The sequence below is a fragment of the Cyprinus carpio genome, chromosome B2 (genome assembly GCF_018340385.1).
Source record: "Cyprinus carpio isolate SPL01 chromosome B2, ASM1834038v1, whole genome shotgun sequence".
Lineage (NCBI taxonomy): Eukaryota > Metazoa > Chordata > Actinopteri > Cypriniformes > Cyprinidae > Cyprinus > Cyprinus carpio.
The window spans coordinates 3170280-3193910 of record NC_056598.1 but is presented as its reverse complement, the minus strand read 5'-3'; the positions used below and the strand labels follow the sequence as shown (position 1 = coordinate 3193910).

Genomic DNA, 23631 nt, shown 5'->3' with positions numbered 1-23631 from the left:
CATTGACATCTATAGTATGTTTCCCCGATACTATGTAAGTTTACTGTTTGGATACGCAACATTCTTCAAAATATGCAGCTTAACTGCAGACAGTTTAAGTTGACTGATGATCATTTGCTGAACTCGCGGTATTGATTTCATTGAGCTGAAATATCAAATTGTGGATGTCCACACGGGCTCCTGCTAATATATAGAGAACAGAAACTTCCATTTTTTATTTACATGTTCTATCAATTTATTATATGCAATATTACATTTTAAATATGCTGAGCTCTTTATATATTAAAAGAAGCCACGCAAACGCAACCCAAAACACTTTACTGGGTGTCAAACATTCTAAAATGAGTGAATTTCATTGTCTTAAACAACAGATTGTCACATGATTAAGTACTTGAAAGATTCTGATAACTAATGAAATTAAATGTTATAAAGTATTTAAAGTGCAGTACAGATTATTTTGAAGAGCTCCACATAATATTTGGAGGGGTGTATTACTGAAAACTCTAAATGCCATTCCAAGGACTTGTGTAAACTGTTTGATATTTGACATTTACTGCGTTCTCTGTCTGTAGAACTAGAAGATTATGTGGGTTTTCAGAGCTGTCTGTAGGCCGACAGCAGCAAGGTAACACCAGTGCAGTTATGCGCATCAAGACCAAATGTACAGACTCTAAAGTTTCAGGAATGACAACTAATTTAAATATAGGGAATGAATACCATAACAATTACAGTTTGTGTGTGTGTATGAAACAGAACTCACTTTTGAAACTGCAATGATGACATCAGACTATTGGTTTTCCACTATTTTTGACCAAATATTACAGCAGCCAACGATAAAACGTATTAGAGAGCGTTTCCTGAGAGGAGGGAACTCGGAGAACATCACATCGATGCCCGGGGTCGATTAATTTGGGGATCATCGCTAGAGACGATTTTTTAATCTAGTGTACAACTAAACGAGCCAATGCACCATTGGCCATTGGTGGCCACAGGTCCTTAAAAAGTCTTCAAATGTGTTAAATAAAAGTTTTTCTAATAAAATGCCTTAAATTCAGATCTCAATGGTCCCTAAAATTTTTCGCTCCCATTATTGCAAAAAATTTATTTTCTCCAGTCTGACGGATCCCAGTGACCGTTTACAATAATTGGAATTTCCCTCCCCGCTTTAGTTGTACTGAATGCTACAGTGTTAGCTGACCAACCTCCTAGCCAGGTTTAAATGCAAGTTTACTGAAAAATTTTAAGAATTTTGAACTTGCCCCACCAGACAAATTACCTGATTTAAAAAACAATTACCGGTGAACGCATCGAATACGATAATGGAGTCTTCTGATTTTATTACTTCAAACATAAACAGTGATTGATAATGGATAGTATATTTCTGGTAATCAATGTCGCACTGTTTAGGCTTGCGCTGCTGTAAAGGAGCATTTTACGGAGAGAATCAATATCAACTATGAGTGTATGAAATGAGCAAAAGAGCTGAACGGGACACATAAAGAAAACCGCAGAGATGATTTTTTTTTTATTTATAACATATATGTAGTTATAGCAACATGCCATGACAAGGGAGCCTAATGCCGAATATCTTCATGATTGCAAAAATTTTAAATGGATTTTAGTACATTTATTTTAATTTTAAATAAACACGTAGTTAAGCTTAAGTAGTCACGTAATTAAGAATGCTTACATTTTTAGAGACACAATAATTAAGTCCACACACCGTGTGGACATCGCATGACCCAGAGAACTTGTGGTGGCCTTTGTCGCCACTTGGAGCGGCGTATGGTCAGTTGTGGTTTTGGAGAGATTCTCCTTTTCAGAATTTTCTGGAATCATGGACCACCCCATGCAGGTCCGTTCAGTGCCTTAGCAGGATGCTCATGCACCTCCGGAAAAAGAATGCTCCTGTTGTATGAGAAACCAATTGCCCAACCTTGAGGGGCTTGGGACATATGGTGGGCAGGGTCACACTCTCAAGGCCCCTACCCTTTCAGTGGCGCCAGGGAGACGCCATAGCTGTCATTGTTCTGGGATCAATTTCAAGGCATTGGAGGTACTTCCCAGAGGCCCCTACCTCCTGAGTTAAACCCTCTGGACTGTTGGTACCCTTAACGAAACTGCCATGACTACTGGACTGAAGAAGCCCATGCTTGACATGCCACCCAGGACCGAGAAATAGATCGACCCACCCCTTATGGCGGGGAATGGAGCCTGGTCAGGCCAATATGGTCAGAGGTAGACTCTTCCTGCAGATGAGACCCATGACTCATCCGTGAGCAATGGCACTGTCGCCACTCAGCAGATTAAATGCCCAGACGCGTGAGGCAGTGAATTGTGACCATCACTCGGCGCTTAACAGTGACTTACAATTTAGGAAATCCATGGACAAGTAATTTGACTATAAGATGGTAATAAAGTGCAGAGAAGTGCCTGTTATACAACGTTTTCAGTTCATCGCTCAAAGTGTAGTAAAAGCGTAGGACAGGTGCAGGATAAAGGATAGTAAAGAGCAACAGAAAAAGTGTAAGGAAATATAATTTATCTTTGGGTATATATGGTGTATTGATATATATAGAAGGATTCTGGCAGTGTAAAATTCGGTCTATACGGAGGAAGATGACGTGTTCAGTTGTTTCTTGTTGAAGATTATGTAGGGTGCTGGGATTTAGCTAGTGGATCTCCAGGATCGGGAGTTAGGGAAATGGTTATGCCAAGAATAGGTTACATCACCACAAACATGGATATAGAGTGAAAAGAGATAGTAGTGTAGTTTTCCCTTGAGAGACGTGGATTATGTTGTCCTCTCTGACAGTGGGACCATGGAGCTCGCACTACTCATTTTACCGACACCCGAGGCTCTCTGGAGGGATGTAGAGAGGATGCTGTTGAGAAGAGACGTAATTCTGTGAGAATAGGGAGGGTGCGGAGCCCTGGGATGTTTATGCTAATGACTGAACTTGATGCAAAGCTGCAACTGGTTAGGGACCAGCCAGCCAGAAGAGAGAGAGACAGCTGGCTGTGACATGGTCCCTTTTGGGAACTCCATTAATATATCAACGGATGCTGGCTGCGGCTGCATTTTTAAATTCATTTGCAGTAGGGTTTGAGTTGCACATGTTGGGAGTCCAGCCCAGAAAAGTAGTATTGCAATCGTCCAGCCTAAGAAATGGATAAGGGCACTGGGATCCGAGAAGTCCCCTGTAAGGAGCAACACAGTAAGGAAGCTTGTGATGCATGTGTTTGTAGGAAGGGTCTAATCTCAGTGTGTTTGTCGCCCCTACCTGCACATACCTGCTATAACGTGCTGCATGGGTCTTTCCGCAATATAGATGTTTCAGAAGGTCAGGCTGGGTGCATCCATAGGGGTTAGGATCAGACAACAGATCCCTTGGCTGAACCCGATGGGTATTATCCGTTGATGAGCGCCCACGTTTGATGGTAAACAGGTGCACAATTGTACTCGATGGCGTGGCATGAAAAAGACGTGAGAAATCTCTGTTCTTGTGCCATGCGTTTGAGAGTTGCAGGTGAGGTCTTTTACCATCCATGCTGAGGAGTGTGAGTACGCCAGGCGAAGGAAAGCGGTTGAGATTCCACGTAGGCAACGTGCGTTAATCCTGTGTGGCGAGAACATCGCTGCCATGTCATTCAGCACAGCAACAGATAGTAAGCAGAAAAAAAACAATGGTGCCTATTATGAAATGATGCGGTCCCCGTTGCGTGCTAGCTGTATATCAGAGATGAGAGGGAAGGTGGGGTCAAAATAACCTACCGGGATCCTGGAGGACACCCCAGTGACCAGTTGATGTGATGTTTGGATATCTTTGCCTACCTACAAGCTCACGGGAAACCGCCCCCTGGAAGGACTCTCTACCTTTGTAGGAAAGACCTCAAAACAGTTGGAGTGCCGCAGAGCTTATGGCGTATGACCAAGCACCTAGAGAGGGGTTTAGGAAGATGGATTTGATGATTAACAAAGTGTCAATAAATGCAAGCACGAATAGAATGCTCAGCAGAACTGAGAACTGAAGATTTTGTTGGATCTCAGCTCTTGCGACTACTTGCTACAGTCATAATGATGTGTACTGACAGGCAAGGCTGGGTATGTCAGGTGAAATGGTCAATTAATTTTTAAAATTCAGAGTGGTTATTGGTCCAGCAGGGTTATTCTCTCTTGTGAGACGGGGAAGGCACGGCAATTCGCTGTGGTCCACAAAACTTGTCATAACGGTTTTTGATTTTGTCTTATGACGAGATTGGAAGGAGGAGTGAGAGTGGAAGAGAGTGTGTAGCAAGTTAAAACGTTTAGTGTTGTTTTTTTTGAAGGGCATTGGGGTTCACGTGAGCCTGCGTGGCGAATGCAGTAAGGGGGGATACATGCCTGTGACGAGATGTGTTGATGGAGTGGGTTTGAGTGAAGGCATAATTGCAGGGGGCAATAGCTTGCAGGAAGATATGAAGGGGGGATTTGGTTTAGAGGGCAGGTGGCTAGGGGTGGCTAGAGAGAGATAAGTTCAGACACTTTATTTTCTGATAAGAGGAGAGAGAGGATGATGAGAATGATGGTCAGCTGTGGTGAGTGTTTACTGGGTGAGTTCCATGGCGTGAGTGAAGCGCCGAGAATTCGAACGACTGCTGATGGATTGTCTGGTGGTTTGCTAGTGAAGTAATTAGCATTTAAATCGTCTCAAGCATTTAAAGGACAGTACTGGAGGGGGACAAAGCGAATGCGGTATTGACACTGTTTTGAAGGAGTTTGTGTGTGTCTAATGCACTGTTGCTCTTGTGGTGGGGAAGAAGGCCATTTTTGGCCGCAGTTGACAGTTGTTTGTTGAAATTGAAAAAATGATAGGGATAGCCAATGGACTGATACCTGCTGAGAGTCAGGCAGAGTCTTTAGCAGTTTGTGGACACTTTTCTCATCCTTGCATATGTGGAAGGGTACATCGGTTAACCAGGGGTTGAAGGTAAAGTAGCACATGCTGGTCTGGAGGAAAGAGGAGGTGTCAAGGACAGCTAGTTTTGGGGTAGTACCATATTGGTATCTGTAGCACAATTCACATATAAATGATCAAGAAATGGTTACATAGGGCGTCGAAGGTGGGGGGGGGGAAGGGGGAAGGGAGGAGAACCACGGAGGAGAGTCGAGAAGGAAAATGCAGAAGCAACCTCAGATTTTATCTAAAGCCGAAACTGGCCAGAGGGTCGTTGGTGGTGTGGAAGAAGGTAGAATGTGAGATTAGCGGCGTACTATATCATGAACACATGATCCGAAACAGGCAAGGCGGGTGACCCAAGATTGTTATCTGTGATACAAATTGCGTTAAAAATATGAGATCAGAAGCTGGTTACCTGATTCATGGCGGTATTTGCTCAGGTGGTTGAGCCACTGAAGAGCCGAACACGAGGACTAGGAGAGAGTGTGAGAAGTCAAGCAGCAAATGGCTTGTCAGGAGTGAATGTTGATTTACACCATAGATAGGTAGGGCATGCATCGACTTATTCTGGCAACCGCTAAAAAAACTGCTTTCGGCCCGGAGGACAATAGCAAAAACAAAAAATGCTTTCATAGTGTCGGCCAGGAAAGCGGAAGAAGGCGGAATACATTTGTAGAGCCGAACAATGACATGATGACCATCAAAGGAAGAAGAAGTGGTGCTAATGCAATAGCAAACACTAGTGCGGCAGTGGTGGGAAGCATTTAAAAGTGTTCAAAAATCAATTGATCCAGCACTGACAGCTGAGAGGATGCCTTAGTAGCTGCATCTCAGTCTCCGATGAGAAGAGGAACGGTGGTGTGTGCTGGCGTTTACTGTATTATTACTGAAAGCTCTCGGCTGTTGTCCACAAAACAGAAAGCACTGGGTCTTTACTGCATGGTTCTGCCAAACTAAAACCTGAGAAAAAGCAAGAACTCAGTTCAAAACATTCATAAAGTGTTAGTCATTGTAAGCGTTTTACTGTTGTTCCAGAAAATAAGAATTAAAAAGTACAATAAGTAATGATCAACAGCAGAGTTCACAAACGAGCTAGATTAATACATTTGATTATAACAATTGCCACCACATAGTGTTCAAATTGGATAATCTGTTCTATATTCAGATGTTTTAACAAGAATTCTCTTCTGCATCACGCAATGGCTGCATTTCATTTTTACAGTAAAACAAAGATAACATGCCTCGCATTCAAGAGAAGGGGTCTCAACACTGGTCCAAACATAATTATGTTGTACTGACTTATTATTTCGAAGTTAAACTTGTGCTTTGTTGGTATAGATATCTAGCTAGAATTCATTTTTAAATTGTTTTGTATGCTAGAGGGTGTGTCTTTTTTAGGATTACCGCAACGGGAAAAGGAACACCAGTCACTCTCAGCTGCAGTGGGTACGTATGCTGAAGAGAAATGCATACTTCAGAGGCAAGCAACCAGCGACTTGTTTGATGTAGATGAGACCAGCTCAGCAGATAAGATAAAATGCACATTGACATAAATTGCCTTCAACCAAATTGTTTCTGCTGTTTCTTTTTTTAAGATATAGGGCCAAAGGCGTTATTTTTTTGCAGTGATGCAGTAGAGTAGTTGCATTTTGTCACGAGGATTCCAGGGCAAAAAAGCGTAAACAAAAACAAGGATAAAAACTAAATGAATGTGGCAGTATAAGCTCCTGTAGCATTGTTTGAGTGTGAAGGAGACCTGCTACATACAGCAAAAGTTCATGAGAGGCTAAATTCAAGATCATTGCCATCCGAACCTAACGCCTATGTAATCTAACAGTAACACTGCCTGTTTCAGTAATGCCCTGCAACCTTACAGGGTTTGTAAATTGGCATGAATCTAATGACAGTCAAACAAATTAAGAGTGGAAATGGAGGGTACTAATAATACAAGCAAAACAACTCACCCACTCCATACTTTCATTTTCAAGTCCGACATCAAAATTAAATAAAATTTGAATAACTTAAAGCATGAGATTCCGCTTTGAGTGAGCTGTTTGTTAAGAGTGATCTTAAAGCTGTAATCATCATGACCCCTGCGTGTGTTTACTGAGTGTTTCTTGACTCATGGGTAGAAATAGAAGGTGACTGTTAATAATAACCAGGCTGTTTATTATTGCCGAACAACAGTTTGTAGTAAAAAAAAGATGTTGTTGCTATTGTATTTTTATTTTTAACGTAACGTGAAAGTGTCTTTAAAATGCATAAGCATTGCATAAGTGATTACAAATAAATGCAATTAAAAAGCTGGCAGTATGGTGGAAATCTTACTGGCATCAGCTGCATATTGCAAATATAATAGGTTCTGATTAAGTAGACTCAAGTAATTCATGGCAATCTCTCTGGCTCAATAATCTGATGTGTTCTGTTAGTAGTTTGCTGGTTTACAAAAAAAGTGGCCAGTGTTTAACACTTTTCTTCTGTCAATTTGATCATCTTTTGATGAATACCTTGATCAAAAGAAATGCACATACACTAGTTTTCAAATGCTTTTCTGTGTTCATCTATCTTTCTGTTGAGCAGTAAGCTCAGTGTTAATTGTGGCTGTTGGCAAATAGTGCTGACATTTGGTGAATGAGGTACATATTTGAAAAATGACACAAAACTTCCCACAGCGCAGGTTCAGTGGCATTTAGTGCTTGATTAAGTTGTGGGTGGAAAGGGTTATAAAAAGCTTTTTGCTCTAAAATATTGAAACACAAAAATGGCACAGCTGTTTAGTACATTTCAATATGATAATCACCTGTTGGGAAAACAATGTTTCATTTTCAGTTTTTTTTTTTTTTTTTTTCAGTTTCTGTCTGTGAAGTGTGACTTGCCAATATATGCAGTCCCCTTCTCCTTTCAGGTATACCATGTCCGATAATTATAGCGTGGGCCATTGGAAAACTTTACAACGGAAAACCGAACAGTAAAAAAAAGTTGCTGATTTTTTGCGAAAGAAATGCTTATGACTGGAGTGAAAAAATGGTTGAACAGGGTAATTGTAGAGTATATCTGGCAAGAGATGTCATCTATCAGCCTGTGATTAATACTTACATTTATGCATTTAGCAGACTCTTTTATCCAAAGCGACTTACAGTGCATTCAGGCAACTTTATTTACCTAACATGGTGTTTCCTGGGAATCAAAACCCACAACCTTTTGCACTGCTAACACAATGCTCTATAACACGAGCCACAGGAACACCTACTTGGAAATAAGTGGAATTTCCTCCCAATTACATGTTTCATAAAATACAAGATAGTTAGAATAAAGAAGCAAAAACAACCACCCCTCTCTAAGAAATAAGTGTGCCCCTTTTTGTTGTATCTAAAATTGTTAAAACACATCATATCAGGTAGCGATCGTGACTCGGTATTTTAACGGTGTCCTTGTTACATGTTACAATGTACTTACATTATAATACAATCATGTTATGCCCTATTACATGCAAGTACCCCTAACCAAACCCCTAATCCTAACCCTAGCCAATATAGTAAGTACATGTAGTAATGATATTACTTAGTACTTAAATATAATTACACTGTAACAAGGACAGAAAATAAAGTGTAAGGTACCAAAAATCTGTTCATGGACAGCAAAATTGTAAAAAACAAAAAAAAAAAAAAAACAAACAAAAAAAAAAACAAACCTGCCTTTTCAACTGTTTTATCATCTGCAAAGTGAAAATACATCTGATAACATAGAATAGTCTATGGGTGTTTTTTCAACTGTTTTATCATCTGCAAAGTGAAAATACATCTGATAACATAGAATTTATAGGGCCCTTACAAAAAAATAGAAGTACACTTTCAATTTATTTTATTAAAGTAAACATCCGTAAAAAGTTCAATATACTTTTTTTATTATCCAATAGTTTTTGTAGGTAGTATAGGAATGTACGATGAAGTATACCTGAATATTGGACTTTTGCAGTACTTCTGAGACTAATTGTCCACTTTTTAGCAACTTTTAAGGTGTTCACTAATATTTTGAGTTAAACAAATAGGTTCTATAATTACTGACTGCAAAATGCACAATAGTTGCATTCTGTAGGTCAGGTTAGTGCCGAGTGCGTCCCAAACCTGTTCCGTGGAGGCCCCCCCTGCCCTGCACTTTTCGTATGTATGATCTCCTCTCTATCGTGGTACACACCTGTTTCCACTCATCGGGGCTCTAATTAGTAGAGAACCGCAAGAAGGTAACTAAACACCTGGGGTGCGCGTTGTGACTTATGGGAGACACTATAAAAGTGTTGCAGGGCGAGCACGCGGGGCCTCCAGGACCAGGTTTGGGCATATAAGCACGGGTTAGGTGAACTATATAGTGGGTTTACGACCATTCATAACAATGATCAAAGACACGGAATAAAAATATTCGAATCTAGTGTTATTGGCAGCAGTTATAGGGTTATTTTATTGAATCACAGATATTGCCTTTTTTTTTTTGTGGTTTAAAAGTGTACAAGTAATTATATAAACGGTTAATACTAAACTATAGTAGGTCCACATACTCAACAAAATCTTTGTGTTTTCAGATGCTGGTTTGGTGAAGGAAACCGCGAAAGTACATAGACTACATTTATCAGGGTCCTGTGTTTTAGTTCTTCTTGTCTGTGGGGCTACGTATTAGTTGTTATTGCTAGCTATGATTTTTGATGTCATATTCCTCCAGCAATAGAAACTCTTAAACCATTACAAAGACTGAAGATTGCGCCTGAAAATGTAATTGTCAATCATCACACTCGCTATATTTGTGTAAGGATTATTATACTCATCTAATAGTAGCCAGTTCCTTTCAAGGATATAGCTTTTAACTACGATAGCAATATGGTGTGCGGCTGTTTTCAGATAGGCACTTGATCTTTAAAGAATTATTGCTGTATTGTTTCGATAAGAAGTTTAATCTTGTTTTCTATTTTTATACCTTCTTCATGTAAAAGCATTATAATAACAGTATTTAACTGTAAGCCATTCTGCAGGGGCAAAACCTACTAGTGTCTTTATGAGCTCTCCACAGCTTTAAATGTCTGCATGTTATGAAACTATTTCGAGAAAATGCACAATCAATAACCTACATATCTTTTCTTTCTCGTCGTATAGATAAATTTTGTGTTCCTTTTCAACATTGTGCGCATTTTAATGACAAAGCTGAGGGCCTCGACCACATCTGAAACAATACAATACAGGTAAAAATCTTTAAATAACTATTGCTCACTATAATTGTGATGGACAAGAGCAGTAAGATGTGTTTGCTTAGGCTAAATGAAATCCTGTTTCATGTTCAGTAGAGGAATAGTTCTCCCAAATATAAATGCTCTGTCATTATTTATTTACCCTCATGTAGTTTCAAAACTTGTGGCAATTTCCTGCTCGTGACCATGATGTTATACAATATGAAAGTGAGAAAAACAAACAAACACTGAATTCAGGTACATTTTACTTTTGACATACATTTATGTGGTTTTCTGGGCATTTAGCACTAGATAGCATTGAATAAGCAATCAGAGTTTTGTCATCGCAGAAGATAATTTGAGCACCACCTGTACTGTAATTTTAGCATGTATATAAATCCCAGTGTCACCTGCATATATGTGAATATTTACATCAGGACAAGCTTCTAGAAAATTGTTCAGGTACAAACTAAAGAGGCCCAACAACAGATCCCTGAGGAACTCCACTGTTAAGGTTGAAAAGGTTTCAATGCACAATGTTTCCTCATAATCAGATACAACTAAGTCTATTTCATTGCATTAACTGTGAAATTAAAATATGATAATTTAGAAAAGAGTTTGTTGTGGTTTAGTGTACCAAATGCCTTACATAGATCAAGCAAAATAGCACCTACCTACCTGCTTAAAATTCTTTTAACCTTCTACTGTGATCTAGATTTCTCTGCATGCCTCTATAGACACTAAGCCCTTTATCTGTTCTAAAACCCAATCAGAAAAAGCTAAACTTTATCTTTATACAAGTCTGTGTTGTCATGTCACCTGAGGTTACTTGGTTTTGAGGATTTAAAGTTAAGGGTTTTAAAGTTTTTTCACTATTTAAGTCTACCATTTTAGAAGGTTTTTTTTTTTTTCTTCACTTTTGAACACCCGAAAGCATGACATACTGTACCTAATGCGTGAATATATCTCAGGGCAATACTTACTTCAGTCAAAGCAGGAATAAAATGAGACCTTTCATCTGAGTTTTCTGAGAATGCATTTGCAAAATCTGTTGTGGCATTTCACTTGATTTGCAAAAGCATTAATGGAGTGAGACTGGGTCTTGAGGACAAGCTTATGTATAATTAATCCTCTTTTTTTTTAAAAAAGGTTAGATTTCTGAAGAAAACAATGACAGAGTGGATGATGGCACATTTTTTTTTTTATGTGGGTTGCATTTGCTTTAGAAGAATACTTCATATGATTGAAGTTACTGCTATTATTGTTTGACGCTTTCAACCCAGCATACACAGTCCTTCATATTCCTTGCACAAACCATAATACATTGACATTAAAGGAAAGATGCACTAGTGGTGTCATTTTAATAAAAAATCAAGGTATTGCAAGTTCAGATGATGTCATTACATTAATTCAAGTAAATTTTTAAGGCTATATCAGTAGGCTTACTACACCTTAAATCATACAATATTTTCAATTACATACACTTTGTATTTCAATTTATTAACTTTACTTTGAAAAAACTTGCCAACTTAGTTGCCTCAGTAAAATCTAGTTAAGGTTACTTAGTATATTCAAGTTTCTTAAATTGGCTTATGAGTAAACTTAAAAATATGCAGAAACCTTAAGTAGATTTTTTATTGGGCAATAATTTAGCAAAATAATTTTTCTGAAATGACGCTTACATATTGAAATTTACAGTGAAGGTGTATTTTGTTGTCACCTTTGATAAGAGGCCAAATGATATGTTGTTGACTACTGGTGAAATTGACTTTTGATGAACTACTGTAGTTAAGGTTTACAGGAAATAAATGGTTCAGAATGGAATGGCAAATTATTCCATTTGAAGAGATTATGATGTCTATGGCACATATTTATTATAGCGAAAAATAATCCAAATTAAGATCACACCTGATCACAGGGAGAGCAAGAACTTATGATGCACATATACCTAAACATCAAAACTTAAGGCCAGTTTAATTGTTCTATTTAAAATGCAGCTCATTCTACAGTAAAATCTTACGACCTTAGCCATTGCTTACCTATGTACAGCAATTACAAGTCAAATTACAGCCAACAAAACTTGTATAATTAGAACTTATTTCATGTATAATCAGGTGGTAGCAACCATTATAATTTTGAATAGTAAATATTGAATAGTTTGTGAATAACCCAACATTATAAAGTGCATGCAAATAGCAGTTTGCACAGATAATGCAAATAATATGCAGTATAGCTTACATGATTAAAATGGAAAACTTTAAACATACAGATTTCATTTTTGTGTGGTGTGGTTCAGAAGATGCAAGGGAAACATGATATAACCTATCACAAAAGGTGTTTTCAGGAGTGTACAGAGGTGTCTTGAATGTACTTATGTAAATATGGCAGGGTTTGAAGTAGGCAGCTCTGAAGTGGCATCGATGACACAGGAAGAGAAGTGTGAGTGGCAAGAACTCTGGTAGTTACCGAGACTGAAGTACAAGTGCAGAAGCAATATTAAAACACAAGCATAGTGATTAATTATACTAATGAAATATTAGTCTGCTTTTTCCTAACTTTAAATATCTAAGCATCTACAACATTAGAGGTGCTGCTGAGCAGTGCACATTTCTTTACTTCTTATCGTCACATCTGAAAATCATAGTTGGAGATCTTTTCTCATTATCACTTCTGCTGGCTTATTGTCCATTACAGCCGTATTTTGTTGCTGTCACATTTGATAAGAGGCCAAATTATACATTATAGACAAACTACTGTATTTAAAGGTAACAGGAAATTAATGGTTTGGAATGGAATGGAAATTATACATTTGAGTGAGCTTATTGGAGCATGACATCTCTGGCACACAGTCATTATAGTATTTAAAAATAATCAGTGATTTCACTGCCACGGGTCTGCAGTTCACACCTGATCACAGGGAAAGCAGGAACTCCATGTTTTTATGTACCTTTGATGTACCTAACCTTCAGATGTTGAAATGTTACACTATACACTCTTAAAATAAATGTTATTTATTAGCATCGATGGTTCCATGAAGAACCTTTAAAATCCATGGAATCTTTCCACTGCACAAAAAGTTCCTTGTAGTGGAAAAGGTTTTAGATTATAAAAAGCCCTCCTTGCACTAAAAAAAAAAAAAAAAAAAAAAAAAAACTTCTAACTCTGCAACCAGTGAATGGTTCTCTGGGGAACCAAAAAAAAAATAATAGTTCTCTCTGTTGCAGAATCGCCATACAACCACCCTTTGGAACCTTGTAGCCTATGAGCGTTATATCTTTATGATGGCCCTAGCCACTATCTTACATTTGGGACATCTGAATGTATTTTAAATACTAGTAAAGCCCTGACTGGTGTGAATTTGAGCGAGCCACTGATGGCTAATAGTTTGCTTCATAACATTTTCCTCAATATTTTAAAAAGTGATGAGACTCCAAAGTTTGAAGTTAGGGAATGTGTTCAAATCAGTTATGTGCCATGAATCTAATTACATTTGCCCCTCTCTTTCCCTTTTTCCATTTTCCTCTTTTCTGTGACTGCAGGAAGCGTGAAGGCCAACTCTAGTAAGCTTCTGCCTTTACTTTGTATCACATACATGCTGTTCCTTTGTGAACCCAGGCGAGTGTATTTATTATATCTCAACATTGTAGTTTATATATTTCCAACCATTTCTACAGTCCTTTCAGGTAAGTGATCAGATTATGTCTGCACAGAGATCTCATATGCCTATCTTGTTTCTCTGAATGCACGTTCTAGAACTGGCCAGTTCAGAGAAAATGTTAGTGAAAAAAAAGAGTTAATGTATCCCTGTGCTTTTAAATTCTAAGTACATTAGAAGCTGATAGCAAAACTTAAGCCATTTTTCCAGAACTCTTTCTTTCTCAGTCTGTAAGTTACCAAATATGAATCTTGGTCAAGCCAATCACATGCCCTCACTGTAAACTATTACTATTAAGAAAAGCATTATAGAATAACAATAAAACTTATTTTCACTTGTAATTGAATGTAGTCAAAGCTATATTGTGAAAACACAGGAATGAATTTCGAAATGTTTTGGCCAACCAGCATTTCTTTCAGTATTTTTGCCTATAGCAAGTGTCTTGTGAAAAAACAAACAAACAAAAAACACAACATTGAAATTGCAGTTAGCTATGATTGGAATGGTTAATATTACATTTTTAGCTCTGCTCTGCTAAGATATATAGGCTAACATATATTAATGAATGCAAATAATTAAAAAAAAAGAGATACATGCCAGGACGGACGCGGACATGATTCAGCCAAGCAGACCCATACTCAGAATTGCCTGCATTTAACTCCATCCGGCGCACACACAGAGCAGTGAACACACACACACTGTGAACACACACCCGGGTGAGCAGTGGGCAGCCATTTTTATGCTGCGGCGCCGTACTGGGAGCAGTTGGGGGGTCTGGGATGCCTTGCCTGGGGTCACCTAAGTCGTGGGTATTGAAGGTGAGAGAGAACTATACATGCACTCCCCCCACCCAAAATTCCTGTCGGCCCGAGACCTCAAACGCACAACCCTTCGATTGGAGTCCCGACTCCCTCTAACCATTAGGCCACGACTTCCCTAATATAAAAAGTGCAAACATACAATACCATTCCAAAGTTTAGGAGAGGTGAAATATATGTAATGGTTTTTAAAAGTCTTTTTTAAAACAAGAAATATTGTAAAACATTATTACTATTTATATTATTAATGTTTATTTATTTACTTAAAAACATAAAAATAAGTAAAAAAAATAAAAAAAATAGGTAGGCTATATACTGTGATGGAAATGCAAAATTTTTAACATCATTACTAGTCTTTGGTGTCACATGATCCTTCAGAAATCATTCTAATATGCTGATTTAGCGCCTATTAGATGCCTATTACACTTTTTCACAAATTTTAAACAATAAAAATTGGATATTGAAACTGCTTAGTTCCCATAACTTCCAATTCTGAATTTGCCAAGATTTTGCTTACACTAGTGTCTTAACTATATCAACGGCTTTTGCAAAACACTACACACGGTTCTCTACATAGACCCACTAGACTTCAAAATCAACATCTCAAATCCCCATCAGATTCTAAAATTAAAATATCTTTAATAGGTTTTGTCTAGAAAAACACAACTTAAAGTTAAAAAGTGGCAACGTTTCTCGTCAAAGACCTCTTCATCAGGCACACACACATACATAGCAAAGGCAACAGCTCAGTAAGAATACAGACTCAAACACGATTTCAAGTTGATAAATCCCCGTTAGCCATCCACAAAGTCATTCACGACGCAGCTATACGATACCATCACAATTTTAAAACAAGCCGATTCACATTGAGGCACCAAAATTTTCATACACACACAGTATCCAAAAAATCCCCCCAAACCATCATGTGAGGACCTTTATCTATACATCGGATATCACAATGCTAATACAGATCTACATTAGCCAAAAACAAATTAACAAAAGCTATACAAAAATTATAAACGTAAAATGTGAATCAAAGCCATATTTTAAAAGGCACTGTACATGCTGGAAAAAAAAACCTCTATACGAACGTAAACTTGTGTGGCATGACACATCCAGGCTTAACATTGCTTCTGCAAATGTCACTGCAAGCATCCACAACCTCCCTGTAGAAGTAGTATTACTCTTATTTGCTTGAGGAACGGGGAATAGGGTGTAAACTCGAGGATTCATGAATCTTGGGGCGGGCCTTGAACTATTTCCGAACAACCGTCTTGCACTTAGTGGAAACTGACATCTGTGCCATGCAATGACATAACCAGTATATATGTCCCGACAGTGCTGGTTCAAGTTCATTTTAGACAATGTCATTTAGAGTTTGTATGACTCTTCGAACTGTCTAAGCCGCCACAGCACCTTCGACATACCTAGCCACCCACAGGCACTGCGATGCTTGCCCCGTTGAGCCAATTGAAGTAGGCCCACAGCGTGGGTCTGGCTAGCACGGAAATCGTTAATTTACTCACTCTCAGGCCATCTAAGATGTAGGTGGACTTTTTGTCATTCTACTTAGAACATGTATGGTCCTCTGTGATTCATAAAATGCAAGTCAGCAGCTGTGATGCAGTTTTGAGGATTAAAAACAGCATTATCCTTACAGACCTTCCAGGACCAGCCTCAGAAACCTAGGAGTTGGCGATGGATCATCCAGCCTTAAACTTCTGAACCATACTTCGCTCCAACGACCGGTCACTGAAGATTTGTCCCTATACAGACATTCGGAAGATTAGAACCCTTCCTGTCAGAGCAAGCCACCCAACTTCTTGTCCAAAGCTCTTGTTCTCTCCAGACTGGACTATTATGCGGCTCTCCCAGCAGGCCTATCAGCATGTACTATCATAGACTCTACAACTGATTCCATCCGGAGCAGCAGCGCGGTTGGTCGTTCAATGAGGTCACAACAAGCTCACGTTACGTCCTCTCACTCTTCCGAGCTTACACTTTGGGTCTACCAGTAGCCAACTCGCATCAAAATTCAAGGTACTGATTGCTTGCCCACAAGACATGACCACTGGCACGGACACCAATCTACCTAACCTCACGCCTAGATCAAACTTATGCGCCCTCCAGAAGCTTGCACTTCGCAGTGAAGGGTGACTGTGGTTGCCCCTCCCACAAGAGGGTTTCAAAAATCACCTCTCACACACCTTTTTCCCTGGACTGTGCGGTGGAGGATGACCCTCCAACTCTCACAATCGAAAATCGCGGTCCAAGGATAAGGATACGGATAACTAATTCTGTCCGAAGGGAACTTTTGTCTGGGCAAAGTGACAGTGTTGTCTGACAATCAGGGACAATAATTAATAATCATAATAAAAATAAAATCAACACAATGTAAATCTAATATAAAATATTCATATAGTGCAACCAAACAGGTTCTACTATATTATTGGCCATTTATTTTGGTAGAATTCAGCATTTTTATCGAGGCTAGGAACAAATTGCAACGCCTGTCAGTCTATTCGTTTAACAATTGGATTCTATAGTCTCTGTCATCTTCCTCATTTTTCAAAAAAACTCTAAAGACTCATTCTTTTTCACAGCACGATTGACCAAATAAGATAGCACTTCATTTTCTTTCTCTGTTTGTTATCCTATTCTGTGTGAAAAGACAAAAAAAACCGTGCTATGAGTTCTTTGACTAGACCTAACTGAGACTGTGCAGCATCGGCACTGGTATATCTTGTCTGTTGTTCTATCCGGTGCGTCTGATTGCTTTCTCATCTAGTTCTAATTTGTAAGTTCCGCATGGATTACAAGCGTCGGCTAAATGATTATATGGTAAACTGTAACATGCAATATCAAGGTCGTTCCAACACAAATACATTACACGTGGCCGCATGAGGATACATTGAGGTTTCATGAAGTGAACCACGACCTCACTCTGTGTGAAGAAACTGAACATTAATTTACAGAAATTTTGCCCCGTAATCCAGAGCCCAGACAAACGTGTTAGGGACTGAATGTCTGGTTCAAAAGACAAATCACTGTTTTGAAACAGGTCTGTTTGGTGAAACTAGGGGAATCAGTTCATTACACATTGGACTGAAGGCCTGCTGAAAATGGGTATGGATCAAGCAGCCCGGAATCTACAAGAGCTCTATAATTCCACGCTGAGGACAACAGTGTTGACTAACTGAGCTTATGCTATACACCATGCCTGGAACTGACCACTTGAAATATCCAGGGGCCGCACTAAAAGTGTTTTCACTTGATTTCTCTTTGTCAGCGCATGAGAATGGCGAGCTAACCACCGGACTAGTTATTCACTTTATATGGCTTGTAGACATGCAAAACCATTCGTCTTCCAATCTTATTGGACTTGCTTTAATACTATCCTTGCTTCTATGCGAATCATTGTGTGAACCATTGGGTTTGAACGAAAACGTTCGCGAGAAACGGAAAATAATCGTATTTTCCCATTTGAATGAACGCTCTGGATTATAGTAACTAATTGTTGTAAATAATGTTCAGTTTCTTGCACCACAGTCTGTTTTCACTCAAGCTGGCCTTTTTGTCTCAAAGGCATTCCATAATAAACATTTGCTCACATTGACAAAGGCACTCACAGACTCCAATTCTGGGACTTCCTGGGCTGCCTATTAAATTCAGAATTGATTTTAAAATTTTATTTGTATATAAATCTTTACAGGACTGTCCCTATTTATTATCTTAGATGTCTGATCATACTCCATCCAGACATTAAGATACAGTAATCAGGAATCTCGTTAGTCCCACAATCCAGACTCAATTAGGGGGACGAGCTTTCTCAGTGGTTGGGCGTGGCTGTGGAATAGCCTCTTTTGAGAATAAACTTGCCCTTCTCTGTCCACTTTAAATTCTCGTGTAAAAAAACATATCAGTTGTTTGACTTAAAATAATTTTCTATTAAGGTTATTGTTTAATCTTTTATGGTTTTATACTTGGTTTCTCTCTGGTGTTATTAATCTATTTACTTATTTATTATTAGGGAGAGACCTGTTCACCTCTGTAGTTGTTTGCTGATTTTTATATTCTTTTTTGAATCTCTCTGTGGTAATGCAGCACTTTTATGTGAGTCAGTAGTGGCTTTTGTATACATGTTCTATATAAAAATTGAAATTGAATTGCAAAATTTAATTTGTTTAATCGAAACCTTGGGGCCATTTAAAACATTAAGTTATCTCTTCGGGAACTCCACGCCATGTTGGAGAGACGCTTTGGTTCTGCCCCTGGGTGTCCATGCCTAAATCAATACATGTGAACATCAGTCCAACCGGAATGGCAAAACGCCAATGGTGGGGGAAACGTGAGGACCAGAAAGAGATTAAAAAGCTGATCCGAAATGTAAGCAATGTTAGCTTCTCTTTGTGTTTAGCAGTGTGTATGCTCCTGTGTGAAAATTGTGGCAGTCTTATTTTTCTGTTCTTTGTAAAACAGTTCACAATCACCTCTATATGGCAAGCTAAACATACAGCACTTAGACTGGAGGTTTCAATCCGGCATCTAATGGCTCATTTTCACTAAGCTGCACGTTCGGGTACAGTACAGTGCGGAGCTATCACTTCCGCTTCCACTGTCAGAAGTTGTGAATGGTACCAAAATGAAGAACCACCTGCATACCACTCCTTTTGGTACCCTTCTGCTGTGCGTACCTAGCACGGCAAAGGGAAAACGTGTGGAGCTTAACTCACCGCAGAACATTGATCAGTTGATTCAGAATCATCACTTTTACGATACAAAGGGATAAAGCATCTTTCACTCGCCTGCTGTCAGTGTTGGGCTTATTTACACTTATGCAAACACAAAAAACAGTAACTCTGTATTTTATCATTTTATATTTCACACAGACAATAGCCATTATCAAAATGCATTCTTGTCTGTTTTGGGTTGGCTATATTTAACAGGCATTCGTCTATTATTTGTTCCTGGTCATATCATTTTGGCTGAGCACAAAGTTATGTTTAACTTCATATATTTGAACTTTACCGTACAGCGCTGTATTTGTAGCTTACGTTTGACTGAACTGTTTGCTTTTGTCTTTATTTCCTCTGATATAAGCCTCTTATACTTTGTACTTATATTTTTATAATGCCTATTATTGTTCATTAAAACTGACATTTAACAAAAAGAGGTAGAGTTATGCTTATTGTCGGGGTTCATCGTCGATCACAACTTTCCGGCATGCACCACGCCTACCAATTAAAGGTACTATTGGCAGTGGAAACGCAAGCCTGATCAGGGTTACACGTACCAAATCGTACTGTACTGAACTGTACTGTACAGTACCGCTCAGTGGAAACGAGCCATCAACATTATGGGTGTGAATGCACAGGATTGTTGTGTTGTTTGTTTGGGAGTTGTTTGGGACACTTCAAGGAGTGTGTCCATGGTTGCGGTCTTTGTGGTCCCTATCCCGCTGTTGCTGAGGCACGGCTACAATTGCAATCGCGGGGATCGCATATGAATCTAGCGCTCTCTATCGGGGTTCGGAAGCCCCCTTTGTTTGAGAGCTCTATGCTGCAGCTATCTTCCTCAGAGGAGTCTGATGTTGTTAGCAATATTGTAGATGAGATTGAGGACTCGCCATCTCAATCTTTTGCATATGAAAAGCATACTGCATATTAGATTGCTCATTTCTCCCTGCCCTTGTTAAAATAAGGGGTGGGGATCCACGTGATTTATGTGTGGTTTGTTTGGAGCGGAGCACACACAGTCAGCTCTTGAGAGGGCTGGCTGTGTTCATTCATAAAATGTCCCTATGTGTACAAGTGTGCATTACCTTGGACATTTAGCTCTGCTTCTGCTGGCGTTTTTTCTAGAGGGAAGAGAAAGTCTTATGCGATGTAGAATCGAGGGGCTCGCGCGTTGCCAAGGCATTACGGGTTGACAGCAAAATAATGCCGGGGGGAAATTATGAGCAGAAGGGAGGTTCATTTTCTCTCTCTTTCCCTTAAATGCGTGCAAATGTGTAAATGCGTTTGCAGGCTATTATTCACAATTCTTTTGTATTGCATCTTATATGATAATCAGACCGAGTTCACTTGTCTGGTTGTTTGGCTGCATTTAATTCTGCCAAGCATTTAATTCTGAGGTAAATATTTACATATAGAGAGATTGGAGATAGGCCTCACCCTTTCTCCTCCCTCACTCTCTAAATACAGCGCTCTCATGGGATATAAATATTCTCGAGTGAGAACATGTTGTTATACCTCTCTTCCTCTCAGGAGGTACATGTGGTCAGAATGTCATTATAAGACTTATGAGGCCCTAACATTTTCCAGTGGTAGACACGGGTCTCAGGGACTGCTGGGCGGGAGCAGCCCCAGCCATGTTCCAGCTCCTCATTCGGTGGAGTGTCGCTTCTCGTACTCCCCCAGAATATCTGGAGTCAGAGCGGTGCACCCGGTCGCAGGCTTCTAAGCAGAAGTCAGATCTGCGGACCATCATTCTTGCTTGAAAGAATGTCTCAAATTTGAGATGATAGATCTGAACGAGACATACTTCCACATTACCATCCTTCCTCAACACAGGAAGTTCCTGAGGTTTGCTTTCGGGAGCAAAGCGTGCCAATATTGGGTTCTTTTGTTTGGTCTTGCACTCTCACCCCAAACTTTCACCAAGTGTGTGGATGCTGCTCTGGTTCCTCTTCGACTCCAGGGCATCTGTATATTCAACTACATTGACGAATGGTTGATACTAGCTCCATCGAAGCATCTGGCAGCTGGAGTTAAGGCTAAACACCAGGGAAAGTGTGCTTTTTTCACTACAGAGAACCAATTCTCTGGGCATGGTGTGGGATGCAGGCACGTCTGTCTCCTGCTTGGATCGAGTCGATCCTCACAGCCGTGGAGAGAGTGAGAGAAGGCCAGTCACTCACTGTCAAACAGTTTCAGAAACTGTTGGGTCTGATGGCAGCTGTGTCCAACATGATACCTTTTAGCCTGTTGTACACTTAAGAGACCACTGCAGTGGTGGCTCAGGAAGGACCAAAGGGTTTTCCCAGAGGGGCAACCTGCTTTGTATGGTCAAGGGGACCCCGTGACATCTTTGGACATTCTGAGCACCATTTCACATGTGATTCAGAATTCAGGGCATACAGGGCATTCCCAAAGCGTTTTTCTCCGACATTGCAGCCTCTGCCCTTGGGGAACCATGAATTATTACCGCACCTGGGACGTTTTCGGTGAGTCTGAATACGTGAAATTTATACTCTCGCATAAAGGATCTGGACCTTTGGACTGGAGCTTCTAGTGCTAATGACATTAATTGGGGGCATTTACAAGGCAGAGATCTGAAACCATTCAGCTGCACACATTTGAGGAATGATATTAGATCAAATGTAGGACAGTTTCTATGCAACATTTTATAGAAAAAAGACCCCTGGTACTGTACTTCTTCAAAAGGCAAGCTGTAGTTGGAATGCTGACTGATTGCTTCAATGGCAAAGGTGTCATTGCTTTCCTCTGTAACATGCTTTATTTCAGACAGCTGTATGCCATTCTTTGTCCTGAACATTTCCACAACAGACAACAACTGCTCCTCAGTCAATACAAGTGAGTGGCCAGAGTGTTTTGGTTCTGTTTGTGTGTGGCAGTCGTCCGCGAGGGGCTGCCGCGCTATTTTGTGTTTATTTTATTATTAAAGTTTTTATTTTAAATGTTCGCCGGTTCCCGCCTCCTTCTTCCCGTGACTATGAACGTTTTTATTTTGTTACAGTTCACTATACAGTAATGCCATTTAATGTACTGCAAAAGTATTGTAAATTGTAACTGTGGCAGACTGGTTTTCCTGGCTGAATGTTTGATGACGGAACTGACAGCTTACTGTGTCTTTGTAGGTTAGTTTGAATTAATTTGGCAGCTTCTGCCATGCTTCTGTTAACCACATGATCAATGGTGGCAAAGTCCTTACTAACGAACTGATGAGTTGAATCAGGTGTGTTTCGTTAAGGAGACATACAAAATGTGCACAGTTGGATATTCTCCGGGAGGACCTGGATTGGGAACCACTGCAATAGTTTATGTCTTTGCTACACAAGAATAATTAGACTAGTTAAAAATCTGTAGACAACTGCAAAGTTAATGCTGCCTTCACGTGCCGTCACAAACCCGTACTGTTTGAGTAAATGAATTACTCCGGGATATTGGTTTATTTGAACTCAGAGGGAGTGTCAGCAATGTTAAAAAAGTTAACAGTTTAAGTCATTTGTGGATTAATGCTTATTGTTGACGCGAACCGTTTCAAACGATTCAGTTCGATTTGGTGAACTGGTTCAAGAAGATCCGGTTACATCGAGTGATTCGTTCGCGAACCGGATGTGCTGTGAACGCGCTCATAACAGACCCGGGAGAGAAGTCAATGCTGAATAAAGTCGTAGTTTTTGATATTTTTGGACCAAAATGTATTTTCGATGCTTCAAAAAATTCTAACGGAGCCTCTGATGTCACATGGACTACTTTGATGATGTTTTTATTACCTTTCTGGACGTGGACAGTATACCGTACATACATTCTCAATGGAGGGACAGAAAGCTCTCGGACTAAATCTAAAATATCTTAAACTGTGTTCCGAAGATGAACGGAGGTCTCACGGGTTTGGAACGACATGAGGGTGAGTCATTAATGACATAATTTTGATTTTTGGGTGAACTATCCCTTTAAATGCTTTACTCCCAACACTGGAGACTGTTATTGTTAGTTTGTTGATGAAAAATGTTGAATTATTTTATTAGATGCTGTGACAATGATTTTTGTTGATGTAAAAAAAGAGTAAAGGCAAAGGACTGAAGATCTAGCAACTTCCTGTTCCACAACCAACTAACATAAAAGGTCAAATGGTGGAAAGGTTTGCAGCTACAGATATCTTGGAATTTTTAATGACAAGATGCGTTTGATGTGCATGCTGAGGCAGTATGTTTGAAGCGCCAGAAGCAACTTCACTTTTCATCTACGAGGTTCTCTACAT

General features: G+C 39.5%; 1 protein-coding gene across 1 annotated transcript in view; it reads left to right on the top strand.

Moving 5' to 3' along the window:
* The window catches only part of LOC109107639 (corticotropin-releasing factor receptor 2), a 104484-nt gene that overhangs the window by 64280 nt on the left and 16573 nt on the right, over positions 1–23631 (top strand). The window contains 7 exon segments of the mRNA XM_042719331.1: positions 7846–7918; positions 9517–9529; positions 9532–9594; positions 10082–10167; positions 12586–12613; positions 13718–13753; positions 13755–13835. Coding sequence (XP_042575265.1) covers positions 7846–7918; positions 9517–9529; positions 9532–9594; positions 10082–10167; positions 12586–12613; positions 13718–13753; positions 13755–13835 — 380 coding nt within the window.